General features: G+C 42.1%; 2 protein-coding genes across 4 annotated transcripts; both read right to left on the bottom strand.

The window, feature by feature from the left end:
* Positions 1-158: 158 nt before the first annotated feature.
* LOC112462126 (forkhead box protein J1-A-like) lies at positions 159-12043 on the bottom strand. Of its 3 annotated transcripts, XM_025027735.1 has the most exons (5): positions 11852-12043; positions 11637-11738; positions 6065-6382; positions 5182-5360; positions 159-4972 (listed from the first exon to the last, which is right to left on the bottom strand). In XM_025027735.1, exons 3-5 carry the CDS (start codon positions 6330-6332, stop codon positions 4511-4513), a joined length of 909 nt encoding a protein of 302 aa, XP_024883503.1. In that variant the 5' UTR covers positions 6333-6382; positions 11637-11738; positions 11852-12043; the 3' UTR covers positions 159-4510. The 3 variants fall into 3 exon arrangements, with proteins under 3 accessions (XP_024883503.1, XP_024883501.1, XP_024883504.1); XM_025027733.1 differs by having other exon boundaries at positions 11637-12043; XM_025027736.1 differs by lacking the exons at positions 11637-11738; positions 11852-12043 and adding an exon at positions 7182-7416.
* Positions 12044-12666: 623 nt separating this feature from the next.
* On the bottom strand, positions 12667-16041 carry LOC112462114 (dual specificity mitogen-activated protein kinase kinase 4-like). Its single transcript, XM_025027711.1, has 9 exons — positions 15999-16041; positions 15756-15827; positions 15520-15634; positions 15342-15437; positions 15096-15273; positions 14844-14963; positions 14465-14764; positions 14151-14377; positions 12667-14064 (listed from the first exon to the last, which is right to left on the bottom strand). The coding sequence occupies exons 1-9, from the start codon at positions 16039-16041 to the stop codon at positions 13899-13901; spliced, it is 1317 nt and encodes a 438-aa protein (XP_024883479.1). The 3' UTR covers positions 12667-13898.
* Between the last annotated feature and the right edge of the window lie 764 nt (positions 16042-16805).

Genomic DNA, 16805 nt, shown 5'->3' with positions numbered 1-16805 from the left:
GATTGTCCGTGGTGCGTGTCCGTGCTACAAATCCAAAAAGAATTACGAATACGCACCTAATTACAATTATTTAATATATTACATTTTTATGTAAACGTTAATGCGTATTTTCAAGTTGTATGGAAAATAAGGAGAGAAAAAAATATCCCGAGATAAAATGACGTTCCTCCGATATTTATTTCTTTTATGTCTCGTATAGAGAATTTACATGTTAAATTATATATGGGATACAAATCATGGAGACAACCACACGTTGCACTGAGCCCTTATATTATATGTATATATCGTGGGGATAAATAATTAGGTAAAAGAGAAAAAGAAAACACAACTATACTTTTAGTTTTACTTCAAGGCACATATCCACTCTACTCGCGATTAATCGCGATCAATACAGTTATATGTTCGCGATCGCGTTGGTTTTGTTGTTGTTTGTCGTCTTTCGTATTTCGACGATCAATCTTCAAATTCACATTTTCCGTTATTAACGCATTGCGAACATAAATGTATAAATTCCTATTTTCCCGCTGCAACTGTATCGAGTTACTATGTGAGAAGCGAGAAATTACGAATCTCTTTCTCTTGCATTATATGTAGACATAAATTAACTTTTTTACACCGTCCCAATAAGTAGCAAGCTGATCTTAGATGTTATTTTGATGTGAAGATAACGACATTTGGACATTAAAATAACGACAAATAACGTCAGCTGCTACCTGGGACGCACCGCATGTATATAGACTGATAAAATATATTATATTTTTATTTGTAAAGATATTCCTAACATCTTTCTTCTTTTTTTATATTTTTATTAATATTATTAGCCATTCTTTACTATCATCGATTAGTAATACAAAATATGATGGATTAAAAGTTTCCTTTTCGACTTGTGGATTAATAAACAGCTATAAATCTTGAATAACTATCGTATGATTGATTTTCGATGGAAATACAGGATTTATATTATTATATTAAATTATATTGATGATATAATGAAAAGGAGACATCTACTTTATCAAATCGTAATCGAACATGGTTGTTGACACAAAAAGTCAATCTCTCTTAATGTGTAGGAGAGAAAATTCCTTCAAAAAGACTGATTTCTCGCTTTTGACGTTATAACTCAATACGGCTGCAATGAAGAAACGAAGGAGCCTTAAACTGCCCTCGGGACGGACGAACTTGGACGGATTCTGAAAAGGCGTGAATTAGAGCGTAAAAATTGACACACCAATTCAACTAAATTAGTTATTATATCACACACCAGCGTAATTAGTATCGCCTCCGACAATTGTATTCTAATATGTTATCGTGTAGTCGTATACACGTGATAATAAAACGCGAGACTTATGTGCGGGGTGCCGCTTGAAATACCGCGACGTCACGAAAACTTCTCTTTTATCGTTACTCTACTTTCTTCTGATCGATCTTCTTTCGTCACTAACAAAATTCCCAAAAAATCGATCAAAATTTCAAATGGAGAATCGCAATCGACGTTCTTCGCCAACAATTTATTACGTAGCTGGAATTTTGTTTTTCGAATTACCTTTAAACCTTTTTTTAGAAAGTATTCTTATTTTATTCGTAATTAAGTTGTTTAGAAAATATTAACGACGCGCTTTGCTAGCACTGAGAAGAATTGTTCGTTTTGTATTGTATTTGGTAAAATGACCGCTGCTGAGGCGAACAGCTCGCGCTCTCAAAACTGCAACTAAATCTAGCTTTGATTTATTTCGTTGACATTTTGTACGTATTTTTTTTTAATCGCTTGTTTTATCATATTCCCAACATGATTTGGAGTAGAATTCTACATACGTTGAACAATCTTTCAATCGTCGAGCGGCATTTTTTGAGACACCCCACTTACAACAGTGTAGGAATCTAACGCATACTTCTACGTTTCATCTATAAGTACTATGGTTCCATACAACGAAACATCGCCGTAATCACGATATCACTAATTATGGTAATAATAATTCCTAATCGTCCAGAAAGAGAGAGAGAGAGTGAGAGAGAGAGAGGGGGGAGGGAGGGACGACATAGGGATAATAAAATAGAAACCGCAGTTGCGCTGTGTATACCTGCTCGATATATACAGAGTTATTAATACTTTAACGTATAAATTTATGAACATATCGGAACATATCACTCATTTGCTACAACAAAGACATAACTAAAAAATTGTCATCTTTTAATTGTTTGCAAAAAGATGGCGAGAATTCAATACACTGAATGAAAAATTAAAATATAGCTAGATACATACTTTAAGAATGATATTACAAAATTGTAATGATTCAAAATACTTATTTTCTGGAAAGCTTTGTTTTTTTTTTAGTTATGTCGATGTTGCAGCAAATGTGCAATATGTGCGTGTGTCTTGATGAGCACTTAAATTTGTATATTAAGGTAACATGATCTTGGGTGTACGTCGTGTACTAAGATTTAATAATGTTTTATAATGATTTGTTAACTCCCGGAATCTAGAAATGCTATTTTCAATCGGGCGTATTATGTTTAAATACTTGTCTGTATCTTTAGATTCCGGAAGGATTAAAGTGTCAATGAACCCTTTGTAATACTTGTCGCAACTGATTCGCAATTGATTGATTGCGATGCGTCTCTTCTAAGATGCGTGTTATACATTTTCTTCTCTTGCGCGATAAAAATCGAAGCAAGAGACACTGGAAAGTGTCATTTAAATGCAACGATAGAAAATATCGTATGCATTACGCTAATCGATCGATCTGACATATATATATGTATATATAACGCATTTTGCTTAAGAATACACAAGGGATACTTTCTAATTATTCCAAGGCACGATGCGTGAATTGTTTTGCCGCAAGGAGTACGGTCATTCTCCAGGCAAAAAGGAATATCGGTGCAAAAGAATGAAACTCCAAAACAGACTCGACGATTAAGAAATCAAGAAAGAAAATCGAAATGGATCACCAATGGCTAAGGTGCGAGTTGAATATAAATGAAGATATGCGGCGAAAAAACAAATGTCCGAATAAATATCAAGAATTGTTATACAAAACTGCAGAAACTGTATCTATATTTATAGAAATAACGAATTTCTCTCGTTACATCGGAAAGGATGCCGCTTATGTCTCTAAATTCATGAAATATATCAAAAGTACTGATGTTGCTCATCCGTGTAACACCACCGATTATGGCGAATATTTCGCGGCATAATCTAATAATCGCTTCAATCGAATTACGATGTTCCGTCATGAGTAGCCGTTTCTCGGCATTAATTATATATCAGTTATATACGTTATGGTTATACGTAACGGCGATTGCTGACGGCGATAATTCTACTGTTTTTCTCTGCAGCCATATTGTACTACGACATCAGGCACGAGGGCTCATGTAAATCTTTTTTTCACACAAGTTTACACGTTACATTAGTCATATGTACATACTACGTACGCTACGTACTACGCGTCGGAATAAATTAATTTTCTTGCACACCCACACCACGTTTAACAGTACAATCGGTAAAATATATATCAAGAATTCTCTTCTCTTGATTAATAAACAATTGTAAATTTTGATTGGCTATCTTAAAGTTAATTTTCGTTGAAATATACATATATGATTGACTTAACCCATTAAGTCCTGCGAGATCCTTGCGCGCTTTTCTGTTTTAAACTTGTAACTCGGATCCTAATCAAAACTTCTAAACAATTAGTATAATTTAGGGGTAAAATGACTTGCTCCTCTAAACATCAATCGCGGTATAAAAATTTTGAATTAGAACCCAAGTTACGAGGATAAAACAGAAAAATGCGTGGTCTGTTAGAATTTAATGAGTTAAGGATCGAATTAATCCAGAATAATAAACGCACGCGAATATACGAGAAAGCTAATTTACTTCAATGTATAAAGAGAAAAGAAAAGGGAAAAAGGTTCACGTACCATGCGATTCGCTTCTCGCTTCTCGCGTCACAGTTCAATGCGGTTCCAATGAGGAAACAGGAGCTTTAAGACCATCTGCCTGAGCGCGTTCAAATTGCGACGTTACAATCATTCGTTATATCGTTTACGCCAGTTAACTCACTGTTAAGGAAGAAGAAAGAAGATATGCTCGCTTTTCTCTCTCTGGCCTTTCTTCCCTAACGGCACTTTTGTTCTCACCTCGCCTCGACCTCGATCGCAAATTAATATCTGACATTTTATATAACAAATACACGATCGAATCAAACTTTTGCGTCTGCCTGCTCTTGGACGTAAAATAGTTTAACGACATAATTGCCATTCGCGCGTTATATCGCAACCACGGAATGGAACGCTCTCGCGAATTCCAATAGAACCAAAAAACTGAGATTTCTCTCAGTCTATCTCGGAGTTCGGAAAATGCCGTTATTCATCATCGTGTGAAACGGGAAATCGAGGGACGCATGCAGAGAGAACAAGAACGCGTCCGTTCCGTACGAAGAACCGATGATTCCTGAGAGACGGGAAAGAGAGGGGAGGAGGGAAGGGCGGGGGCATATTTAGAGGGAGTTTAGAGGGTGTCCAAGAGATCGAGAAGCTCCAGCTGATTATTCTCGTCCCAGCCAGCGATCAGCAGGCTCGTGAAGTCGTCCTCGCTCAGGCTCACCTGCGTCGACTCCGGCACTTCCGACAGACTGTCCGGAATGGGGGGTGACACGCTACTAGGCGGAGTCTCGTACAGGGTGTTGGACAGGCAGCTGGTGGGCGGCGTGCAGCTGCTGCCGGTATTCAGAGCGTTAAGCGTCGTCGTCGCCGTCGTGGTCGTCGCCGTCGTCGTGGTCGTCGCGGAGGGGGATTGCCTCTTGGTGCCCCGAGACCGCTGCGAGATCATGGAACGCTGGCGCCTGGACCGCTTGCCCTCCTCCATCCTCTCGAGATCCAGCTTCCAAAAGCCGCCCTTGCCCGGCTCGTCCTTGGAGCGCGGCAGCTTCACGAAGCACTTGTTCAACGAGAGATTGTGCCGGATCGAGTTCTGTTCGCGATAAGCGATAGAGATTATTATCAGCAATTTAACGATGTTTGCGTTGAAGCGGCAGAGCCAAAAGTTTTCCTTTTTAAACTCAGAAAGCAAGTGAAGCGAAAACTTATACAAATTAGATAAAATATAATAGGTACATTTGATTGTTGATTAATTTAAGGAGAAAAGAAAGATGGGAACTACAAACGTAAAGTCCGCTTTACCTGCCAGGCTGGATCGGCGTACTTGTAAAACAAGAAATTCTCTCGGATCCACGCGTAGATGTTCGAAAGGGAGACCTTGTTATTGTTGGCGCGCATCGCAAGACAAATGATTGTGGCGTAGGAGAACGGCGGCTTCGCATTGGGATCCGTTCGATATTTGTCGGCATTTTCCGCGAGATCTAATAAAAATAGGAAAATCGAAAGAAAATTACCCGCTCAATTGTACACATGTGAGACATTATTACGGGTTGTATTTTTAGCGATTTTCTCATTCCACGATTCGAAGATCGATATATCATCTAGACACAATTATCCGCAAAAAATTGATCAAACGACTTGAAAATTTCATCGAGGTTCTCGATATACAGCGAGAAATAAGGCAGGAGACAAACAAATTTTTATAACTTGTATATCTCTTGGACAGCACTTTTTTAAATAGGCGATAATTATAAGTTTCCAAACAATTTTCCTAAATTTTTAATATAGATTAAAATGTAATAAGAAATTTTATTTTATAAATGATATTCAAATTATTTTGTTAATTTTCGAGATTTTACCGTACACTGTTAAATATTAAAGAGCGAAATTTAAACCAATACCTTGAGATAAATAACATTTTGTTATTTTTAGCTATCATGTGTGTCAAAATTTATTATTTTAACACAAACAATATTATTCTAACTCCATTGGTTTATTTAAATTAACATTGTTTTAATTAAATTAACAACATATTGAGCAGGAACAGTGGCGGCCTATAGGAATAGTTAAAAATGACTAAAATTGAGTATAATTTGATACTATGATTTTAACAGTGTATAACGATAATAACGAGGGCACGCGTGCGGTTCTCCGGTTCCGGGTTAAATCCTTGAAACCTGGTTACCTAGTTCGGCCTTGACCAAGGGCGACAGCTTCTTCGGGGGTTGGCGGGCGAGCGGCGGTGGCGATGGCGAGCAGGGTGGCGTCGGCAGGCCAGACGCGCTGGTGATATCAAGCGACTGCAACCAGGAGAGGCTCGTTAACTCGGCCTCGACTCCGTCGTAGTCGTCTGTGCTGTCCATGCTGCCGATGTCCGCCGCGGCGGCGACGGCGATGGCGGCAGGCGGGCTGTCCTCCGTCGATACTTCAACTTCCGCTAGGTCGATCCTCATTTTTGCCGTCTCTCATCACCCAGCCTCCAGCGTGCCAGCGCGAGAAGCGCCTAAAAATCAACGGTTCCCCGTTTCCGCGTTAATTTCTGCCCGGAAGGAACGTTTCTTCGCGTTTTCAGAGGTATCGTCGATCGAATTGTTCGAGTTGGGCTTCGTAAATAGGTGACGAGGGCGCGAATAATTTTGTTCGGAAGGCAATTCGATGTGATGGCACTACTTTTCTGTCCACTCGCAAGCTCGCGATACAAGGGGGTGGTTCGACGTTGAATTCCGATTGTTCTGGTTTCCGGAACCGCTCACGCGGTACCTGGAAACTCCATGATTCACCAGCTCGTGGAAATGTCTCCTGACGTCATAGAGACGACGACCGTGTTCGGCGTAAAAACTCTCTCTTTCACCTTTCTTCTTTCATTTCATCTCACGCGCTGGTATTACACGCGTGTGAATAGCGTCCTGCGAACCGATTTTCACGCAAACCAGGACCGAGAACCCGAAGCGCTCTTCGGGAGGCAAACGGCGTCAGATAATGCGTCACCCGTTGACGCTCGGTCGCGGAAGGGCGCAACATCGATCACAATCCCGCGAGGGTTGGAGAGTTCGGATCGGGAGAAGAGAGAGAAAGATCACCAAAAATCGTGGTACCACACTCGAAATTGAAATTATTATTCGCACTTGTTTCCTGGCCGGATAGCGACCCAGGTATACGGCACGTATGTGCGAAATGAACGATTAACGACGACTGACTGCGAGAGAGTGGCGCGCACACGGTACGGTCGGGCGAGTTGGACTGGTGGTAGCAAAGGGGTGGAACGCGCTAGCTGGCTGGCTGGCTGGCTGGCTAGTGCCTACCTGCGATCTGACGGAGGCACCTTAGTGCGCGCGTGTGGTGACAGGTGTGCTAGGTTCCCTCTCGCACAGGTGGACCATGCACACGCGTCGGCCAGACCCGCCGACGACCCTCTTTCCTTTTCGTCGACCCTCCCCTAACTAAAAGCAACGGGGGAAGCTCACCCTCCTGATGCCGATCATGCGGCGTGTATATATATACGAACACGGGCGGCGACGGACGCCGAAATATTTCAGGTCGCAGATGACGTATGTCGATAAAACGATTATATTAATTGAATTAAGAGATACGTCGCTTTTGCGTAACACCACGTTTTAGCGCCTTGAGTCCTTCTTGTAAATATATGAATACCTACACAGATCCAATTGTTCCGAATATCGAAGCCGGAATCTTTTAAAAAATTTTGTATGTCTTGAAATTCTTGAAAGTCTTGAACGTCTAGAAAATTTCCGTATTAAAATCTGAAGTGTTTATGAATTTTTGTTAGCGAGTAAAATAGAGAATAAATTGAAGTAATAACGGTGTTGTAAGGAAAAAAAAATATTTTTTTCTTTCTTAAAACATTCAAAGCTTCCAACACATTCAAGACTTTTAAAATAAGTAAACTTTTCAAGACGTTTCGAATGACATTAGAAAAATCCAAAATTCTTATCACATTTTCAAAATAACTCAACGAGTCTTGAATCCATCATTAATTTTAAGTTATCGCAAACTAATCATTTGATAAAAAAATATTCGGTTCTTTTGAAGGAACACGATTGAAATGGATAAATGTTGATACATATATTGTAGTCGCACTTACAGATATCGTTCGGTCTCGATCTAATTACGCAAATACATGTTAAACAGTTTTTTATATTAACACAGAGACACTTATCAAGTTATTTTAGCAGAAGGCTAAAGCTCTCTGTATATAATCGCTGCTATTTATATTCATATCTAAGCGTTCGAACGCGATAAAATTTACATAATTTTCCTGGCTTTCCACGAATGGTAATAATTGATTTCAGATTTTCCGAATGTATACCATCTATGCGGGAACATTTCTGTCCTCCGAGAACGAACGGACGGAGGCGGTGGCGGTATACGCGTATTTTCGTCCTGTCTGCGCCGTAAGCGGGGGTGGACGCAGTTCGCCCACTTGCCTTGGTACAGGCGGCCTCCATTGATCGAATCGGGGGAGGCAGCGACCGCCAGTTACGATAAAGCCGGCGTGAGAGAGGGGTAGGAGCCACGGCCATTCGACCGAGACGAGAGAATGGCGCGCAAGATTCACCCCGGACCCTCATCATCATTGGTCGGCGTCCATGCGGGATCGTTAGTACGAGATTTGTCAGTCCTACTGAATCAACACAGACGCAGGACACGTACACGTTGACGCTTTTGGGCGTTCTACGGAGGATGGGCCCTCCTTCCGGGAGCGGTAGGGAAAATATATATCATCCACGGAAAAGTACATCGTTGCAATAAAACGTTGAATTTTAGGTGGACGCTTCCGACTTCGAAATGTGCGCAACGAATTTTTGCTGCCAACAGTAGCCCTTAAATGCAAACATAATTTTCTTATCAACACACATTTCTTTCGTAATGAGGATAATAGTGGATTCTCGTCAAGCGTCTCGCGAAGAGTTCGCTATCAAACTCACGAAGTTTCTGAAGAGATATATCTCGAAATGTGTTCGTTAGTTACGCGAATTAGGGGATAATTTACTTCAGATTAATGCTATAAAGTTTTAGACAAAACAGCAGGAAAAGCGAGGTTTTAGTAATTAATTAAGTAATTAATTTTGTTATAGTTATATAAGAATCCTATTTGCCTGTGCAATAAAATTTGGCAACCAAGAGAGAAGCAAAATATTATCGTTACATGTTTTACGATGTAACTCATCAACATTTTCTTACGTTGTTAAATCTTCTAGAGAAAATAATTTGCTACACCTTGGTCCAATATCATTTCAGACTCGATACATATAAAACATACATAATTTTTTAAAGAATTATTTAAAATTGAATTATAATCGCATGCAGCATTTATTGAGAGGCGCTGTGTCTTTTTCGGTGTACATGTAATTCAACCTCTTATTTTACATACCGCCAGCTCTTTAGCGACAGAATTTTATATATTGTCCTTTGCATTCTGTACCTTAGAGCCCTTAGAGGTAAAGAATCGTATCTCCATTATTGTAAGTGTAGAGAAAACAGGGAATAAAGTAAAAATAAAGTAATTTAACTGACATATTTAATAGTACAACCATCAATAATACAACTGAACTATAATATAGACTAGACTAGACTAGAATAATATAGACATAAGGCTCTTTATCAAAGCTCGTGGTATATTAAAAAAAACTATTAACTCCATTTTGACAAAAACTGGAGATACAATTCTTTTATCTCTAAGGTACAGATATATATTCGCGATTTAACGTAAAACCAAACTTTTGTCATTTCGGTCGAAAACGAAAGAGTCCGAACCCGAGGAGAGAATCTTCGCGCAGGGACAGAACCTTGCCGGAAGAGCAAGGAGGATCCGAGAAGAAATTCGGACGGACGCCATCGCCGAGGACCTGCCCCATCATCGGCTACATCGTCGTCAGTGGAAATATCTGCGCGGCCGATCAATAATCTCCTGGGAACATCCGCGCGGGGGACGCGAGGGAACGTCCCCCTGTCTGCCATGCCGTGGGTTACTCGGCTGGCCGACCCCGCCGGCCACCACGTTGAAGGCAGAAGGTGGTGGTAGCGGAGCAGCAGCACCCAGCCCAGTATCAGCAACCGGCGCGGCGGCGGCAGCGTGCACCTGCCGCGTTCTCCCAGCGCGGCACGCGGCAGGTCGTGTGAGTCACTACCACCACGTTTCGTTTACGCTTTACGTTTGCGTCGCTACACGCTTTCGCGCAAAGCGACGTATTACGTGCGACAACGTAACATTATGCGCCGCGTAATGTAAAAAGACGTAATGGGACCGGTATAGCGTTATACTATATCCGCGTTCCGAATCGATTCGCAATGTCGCAAGACGATCTATTTCCGCTGACGTTCACCGCGCTTCGATTACGTCGAATATAACGCGATTATAACTATTGTAAGTCGATCATGAATTTCAAGGGGGATGGGAAAATAAAGGGTGGCGGGCGATGAAGCGGCGCTTGCTCTCGCTGCATTCCGTCGACTTTTTGCAACGATTCCTACGAGATTTTTTCCGCTCCTTGGAAATCAAAGTCGAATATACACTTTTTTGCCGAATCAAAATGCGATACGCGCCGCAGGGGATGCGAACGGATGGGGTCACGCGACAGGGGTCTCCCTGGGAAAACGCGGTGTCGGTCGCGCGTCCTCCCGAGAATGTGACGGGTCATCGCGAATAGGAATGATGTGGTCGCATTTCAGTGGGCGATTTAAAAGACCGGACGGTCTATCGCGCGGTCGAAGGGGGAGGGGGAGGGCTTACGGATATAGACTCTCCGACGCGGACGCGCGCCCGGAGTTCCGGGAGGGCGGAGCGGCTCGCGCATCAAATATTCAAGAGAATTGATTCCGGGGGCAGCGCGGAGCTGCAGCAGCAGCAGCAGCAGGCATAATCTACGACTATTCGCGGCGATAATCGTCGCCAATGTATGTCCGCGGAGCCGTGAAACCCTTACGGTCAATCGTCTCTCTTTCTCGACGTCAAGGACGCACGAAGAAGAAATTGTCCTATTGCTCTGTCGGGAGATATATTCCCAATATTATTTTTTAACAATCTTTTTCGAAACACTCTCCCTGTTTCCAATCGTCTCTCTCACTCTCAAGAATGTATCTGTACCTTAGATGTATTACCTTAGATGTACCTGTAGGTAAAAAATTGTAGGTTTTATTAAAATGTTTTATTAAAATAGAATATACCAGATTAATATACAATATACCGTTTTCAATATACCAGGAACTTAAATTGTTTAATAGTAAAAGATCTTACGTCTGTTATTACTAGTTCCTAAAATACAATGTTTGGAAGTAGTCATATTGAAAATTTTCAGTGTCTTAATTTTAGTCAGATATACAGCATGTTATTGACAGTTGTACTATTAAACATATACAGTTAAATTACTTTAAATTTTGTTTTCTCTGAATTCACATAATAATGGAGATACGATATATTCTTTATTTCTAAGGTACAGATATGAAGAAAAATACCGAGCAACGGTTGCCGTCGTCTAAAAAATTATCCCGTTGCCATCGAGAGATATATTCCCAATATCTCAATTCTTAATAATCCTCTCGAAACGACATTTTTGTTTTTAGACGATTTCTCTCGATTTTCTCGCTAAATTTCGGAATTTGTTCAACAAAACAACCAATCGTTAGAAAATCGCTGTGGCGCATTTCTTTTGTCACGTAATTTTTTATCGTGCTGGTTTTCACGGCAGTTCCACGTCTTTTTGACAGTCCATCAAGGGAACATAAAATTATTTACTCACCTTGATTCGAATTAGCGCAAGCTACTGCTTCTTTCGAATTATAGGCTTCGCCGACCGACGGGGACGGAGAATTGTCAAACGGCGGACGGTCCTCGCATCACACTTTGGAAATATCGTCCGTGGATTATTTCAGTTTGTTTCAGTTCGAAATTGATGAATATTTGATCAATCCTCGCGATGTTTTACATACGTTATAAATTACAATGCAACACTACCTGTCAATGTCACGCGCGACACTAAGTTATCAGGATATTAACTGAATATTCTTGTTCGATTGATCACAATTCTGCGTCGACGACTCGGCGATTTCGTTCGTCACCTCTTCGCAAAAATCCGAGATCGTTTCAGCGAATTTGCCGCGGTGGTTCTGTCCGAACTAACGACCGGTCACTGGAAGCGCACTAGCACCGTCAACCACCATAGCGCCATTCTACCGCCATCTTCTTACCTGTGCAAACGGTACCACTACGACAGGTACGGCAGGTGCGCGTACACGATCGTCCAGGGTTATCGATCACAGTCATTATCTCGCTCCGGCGAAGTTTGCTCTCGCGCGGGAAACGCGACGAGACAGTTCGACCCAGGACGAACCTAAATACAACTATCTGCGAGGGTTGTGACACATAATTACCCCTATTTTGTCGAGAGAACATCTCTTCTTTCGCGAGAGGTAGATTTGTGGATTCGCGGCACCAAATTGCGACCCTTCCTTTCCTTTTTTTTTTTTTAATCGTTTCGAGTTAATATTTTGAAGAACGATTTGATCGGATAGGATCGAAGGAGAAAAGTGTGATAATCGGCAGTCCCCTACCGCATTCGCAACGGCGAAATTACACCTGGACCCGCAGCTTTTCGAACCTGCCGGTAGACGAATGCCGGTGACGAGCCGCCACGTGGAAGATAAGAGGGACTCGCCGGTTGGAGTCACAAGGAATTAGCAAAGCGTAAACTTGGCGCACGCCAAGCCGGGGAAACTCGGGAGAGGAGAGATACGAGAGAAAGAGAGAGAGAGAGAGAAAGAGACAGAAAAGAGCTGCGAGTGTCGATGATTTATTTCCATTACATTACAGCACTCCTAACATTTGATACTCGTATTTAAATCTGTCCTAAGAAAATCCTCAAAAAACAGCCAATGCGGGTGTATCCTCGATTTACCATCTTGGCGACTAGTCCGCCGAGCACTCTTATAACGCTCCTTACAAAAGATCGTGGAAATCAGGACTTTAGGCAAGATATAATTATGCGTATATACAGGATGAACTGTAACTCGTGAGGCAAAGACGAAAAGACCGATTGTCTGTGTAGAAACTAATCGGATAAGACGTTTAAACGCCTTCTTTTCTTTATGAAGCGTCATTTTCAATAAGAAATCAGATTTGTAAAGTTGTACGCGCACTATTTATCTTGATGATAACTGACAGTTAGGAAATTGTTCTTTGTAACATCTATTGCCACATCGCAAGTTCTCGATATTCTATTACTTGTATCATACTGTAACTCGCGATAAGATAACTTGAGGAAATTTTAGTAGAATCGCTTTAGAAAGTAAATCGTTATGAACATTTGCCGATACAAATAGAAATAACAATAGGCAGATATTTGATAAATTTTTAAATCTGATTTTCTGAAAAAAATTGCTTCATGTACGAAAATGTCATATTTATTTTTTTCGACTTATCTCTACATGAATCGCTTCTTTTCGTATGTACCACGAATTGCGGTCCGCTGTACAGGTACAGGTACAGGTATATATACACATATATCCGCATACATATGTGCATACGTACGTGCATACGCATACGTATGATCCGCTGGAAATTCACTTGGATAAGTCGCGCTATCGCGAGAGTTACATGAACTGAGGGAAATGCTGTCGGGGCGCGACGTGGATCTAGGAATTATATTGAATGAGCGAGAAAAAGACGAGAAAGGAGGATGACGGAACAAGAGGAGGAGAAAAGGACGTACGCGATCACCACTCGATACTTAACAAATGCCAGCTCGCCGACGTACATCTCGATACTCGTTCTATCGTGTATACAGTGATTCCACGACCACGAGAATACAAATTCTAAGTGAGACGACGACGCACGTCGACAAAAACAATCGGTCGGTTTCGCTATCTACGTTAGATCGTTGGGAGTGCGACAATACCGTTCGTACACGGTATTCGGAGGGTGAAAGTCTGAAGAGAACTGCAAAAACCGAGGTACTGACGTGTGACATGCCCTGCTGTCGCCCCGCCGCTTTAATTACCGACTCTTATGGTTGATTGGTAGTGAACGGTGTCACTCCGTTATTAGCCATATTGTCCAGAACACCGCTGATGTACGCCGCGACGTCAATCGTCGCTTCCTCAGCTTGCCTGATGAACGGATGCTCCAGCAGTTTATTGTACTTCGGTCGCTGCGTCTCCTCCTTAATTAAACTTAACAGACAATACAAAACAATTTTAATTCCGAAAGGAATCGTCTCGATTGTCTCGGTGGATAGGAAGATACAAAGTTACTCTACCATGTATTCACAAAGTTCACAAAGTCCATAGTGAAGTGATTGCCGTTCTCATTGGGGGAAAGCCGCGGCGGATCACCTTGCACTACTTGATAAAGTTGTTCGAAGACAGAGTTCCACTTTGGGTACGGAAAGTATCCTGTAGCAACCTCCATCATCGTAATACCTAATGACCACACGTCGCTCCGCACGTCGTAACCACGTGCGCGTTGCGGGTCTATCCTTTCCGGCTAAATAAATACAATGATATTTATGAAGCACGGACGAATATCTATCTCGCTTCAGAGTTATTTAATTTCACCCGCTGTAAAACTTACAGCCATGTACGGTCTACAACCAGCATCCCGAGTCCTCGCGATCGAGTCTACAAGCTGGCCAGATATACCGAAGTCGCACAATTTTATATTACCTCGACGATCCAATAAAATATTACTAGGTTTCACATCTCTGTGAATTATTCTCAGCTTCTCCTTGAGGTAATTCAGCGCCTTCACAGTTGCCACTGTGATTTTGCCTAGAATACATTCCGGTATCCTCTCGTTTAATCTCTCATAGATGAACTTGTAAAACTTATCTAACGATGTGTCCATAAGTTCCATGCAAATCCAACAATCCCCCTGTACGTGAAAAGAAAAAATAACTCCAATTGTCTTTTGCGTCATTGATACCAACGATATCGTCGAGTTACACACATACCTCTTTAAACAAAGCCCCATAAAATTGCACAATACACGGGCACTCGTTTGACTTCATCACAACTTCTAAATCCATTAACAGTTGCTTTTGTTCTCTTTCGTCCACGGTAGAGCGAATTCTCTGAAGTACAAGTAATATAATTAATATAATTAATTAAAATATAAATTCAAATAACTTTTATACAAGTTCTACCAACTAGTTTGAATAGAATTGGGTGAGATGTGCGAAAGAGAGAATCAAATCGCCGCCTACCTTCACAGCCATAACGGTATTGCTTATCCTATGAATCATCTTATTTACAGTTCCAAATCCTCCCCTTCCTATCTCCCCGAGATCCTGCAGATCCTCGCTTGTGAAATCATACACTACGTCTGTAGATAACTGCAATTTACCAGTAGACTGCATAGACTGGCACATTCGTAGTTTGTCTCTACAAACAAGCTCCATTGTAATTTATCTCAAAAGATAAATGTCTCCTTTCTGTTTTTAATTCCATACCTTGCCTTATCAGGAAGAAATTCTTGCTGCTGTAACGTATTGCGAGGTCTGGCTGGCAGCTTAGGTAGAGATAAAGGCAGACTTGGGCGGGAGGATCTGTTACATCACGAACGGAAAAGTCAGTCTTGTTATGCGGAAGTGACAAACATGAAATTACTTTGCTTGCTAAAAATCTCACATTGGTGGACACGCCGTGGCTCCTGTCGAATTTGACAATGAGGAATTTGTGGAATTGGCAAACGACAAATTATTGCCCTGCGTTTGGAAACTAAGCTTCAGCTGTCTTCGCCTCTCTGTAACAGAAGGAAGAAGTAGAAAGAATATAATGAGGAAAATTGTCCTAACAGCTCAAAGATCTCTCTCTCTCTCTCTCTCTCTTTCTCGTTTTCGGAGATCGCGCAACTTCCAACGTACCCGACATCTCGTTCTGAACGTCATTGTTTGTTCGAAAGTCCATTCGTGGAAAGCTGAAGGATCTGCCGGAACCTGCAACGTCGAGGATTCGATTAGAAGGTAAACGAAGGACAACCCTGGTTGTAATAAGCTGGTCCTCGCGAGATTCGCCGCAATCGCACATCGCACCGCGGTCGATCAGGTTAGGTTTTCCATGATCGCTCGGCGAACGGCATCGCGTGCGCGCGGTCGACGGCAACGTACCCTGGCCGGTCTGACCGGACGAGTTGCCCTGATTCTCCGCCATTCCGGGCCGCAGGCGCAGGCAGGGATCGCCCACGAGGCTCGCGTCTCGCGACCGCACGGTAAACCGTCAAAGGCGCTCCTCTTAGGAGACCTTCTCGCAGGATCTCAACAGTCTGGCATATGCGTTGCGCGGCAGTCGCACCATTTGTAGTATTTGTACGGTCTCGCGCGATCCCGTCTCCCTTCACCGCGTTGGCGTTCCGTGGCCCGATAACGTTCGCCCGCCGAGTGGAATTCGTTGATCCTCGCGCGACGATCTCGCCACTCGCCGTAAACCGTAAACCCGTCACGAGCACTCGGCCCTCGGCCGCTCCGCAGCAAACACACTCACACACACGGTATATACACAGCTACACCGATGCACTCAATTACACGAATATATAACGAGAATACAGAATACACCAGTCCACGGCCACGGGAATCGCGTAGTACACAGAAGGTTAACGACCAGTTTTTCTCACATACGTCAATTTGACGTGCGCGCCAGTTACCAAGTTAGGGATTTCTCGAATTTGGGGAAGATTTTGTTCTCATCGAGAATCTTTTGGAAGAATATATGAAATTTAGTGGAATTTTATGATTACATCTTTGAAGAATTGTTAAAAAATTAATTGCATAAAAGCGAATGAAAAATAACTTTAATTCTATTCTAATTTATTTGCATTGGCGATTAAAGATTATGCCAGAGAGAAGCCTGAGAGAGGCCACGGGCGCGATTTTGCTGTAACTTTATTTTGAAGCGCCTCTATGTCCACAAAATGTGGA

Source organism: Temnothorax curvispinosus, unplaced genomic scaffold (genome assembly GCF_003070985.1).
Source record: "Temnothorax curvispinosus isolate PA1 unplaced genomic scaffold, ASM307098v1 QBEX01011966.1, whole genome shotgun sequence".
Lineage (NCBI taxonomy): Eukaryota > Metazoa > Arthropoda > Insecta > Hymenoptera > Formicidae > Temnothorax > Temnothorax curvispinosus.
The sequence above is the reverse complement of the archived record's forward strand: the minus strand, read 5'-3'. Positions and strand labels throughout refer to the sequence as shown.

Coding starts and splice junctions, on each gene's coding strand:
- LOC112462126 (XM_025027733.1), bottom strand. CDS start 6,332: ATGAGGATCGACCTAGCGGAAGTTGAAGTATCGACGGAGGACAGCCCG. Junction 5,361..6,064: donor CTTGGTCAAGGCCGAACTAG/GTAACCAGGTTT, acceptor TATTTTTATTAG/ATCTCGCGGAAAATGCCGAC. Junction 4,973..5,181: donor ACGCCGATCCAGCCTGGCAG/GTAAAGCGGACT, acceptor TATCGCGAACAG/AACTCGATCCGGCACAATCT.
- LOC112462114 (XM_025027711.1), bottom strand. CDS start 16,041: ATGGCGGAGAATCAGGGCAACTCGTCCGGTCAGACCGGCCAGG. Junction 15,274..15,341: donor TTTCTTCCTGATAAGGCAAG/GTATGGAATTAA, acceptor GCTTGTTTGTAG/AGACAAACTACGAATGTGCC. Junction 14,964..15,095: donor ATACCGTTATGGCTGTGAAG/GTAGGCGGCGAT, acceptor CTTGTACTTCAG/AGAATTCGCTCTACCGTGGA.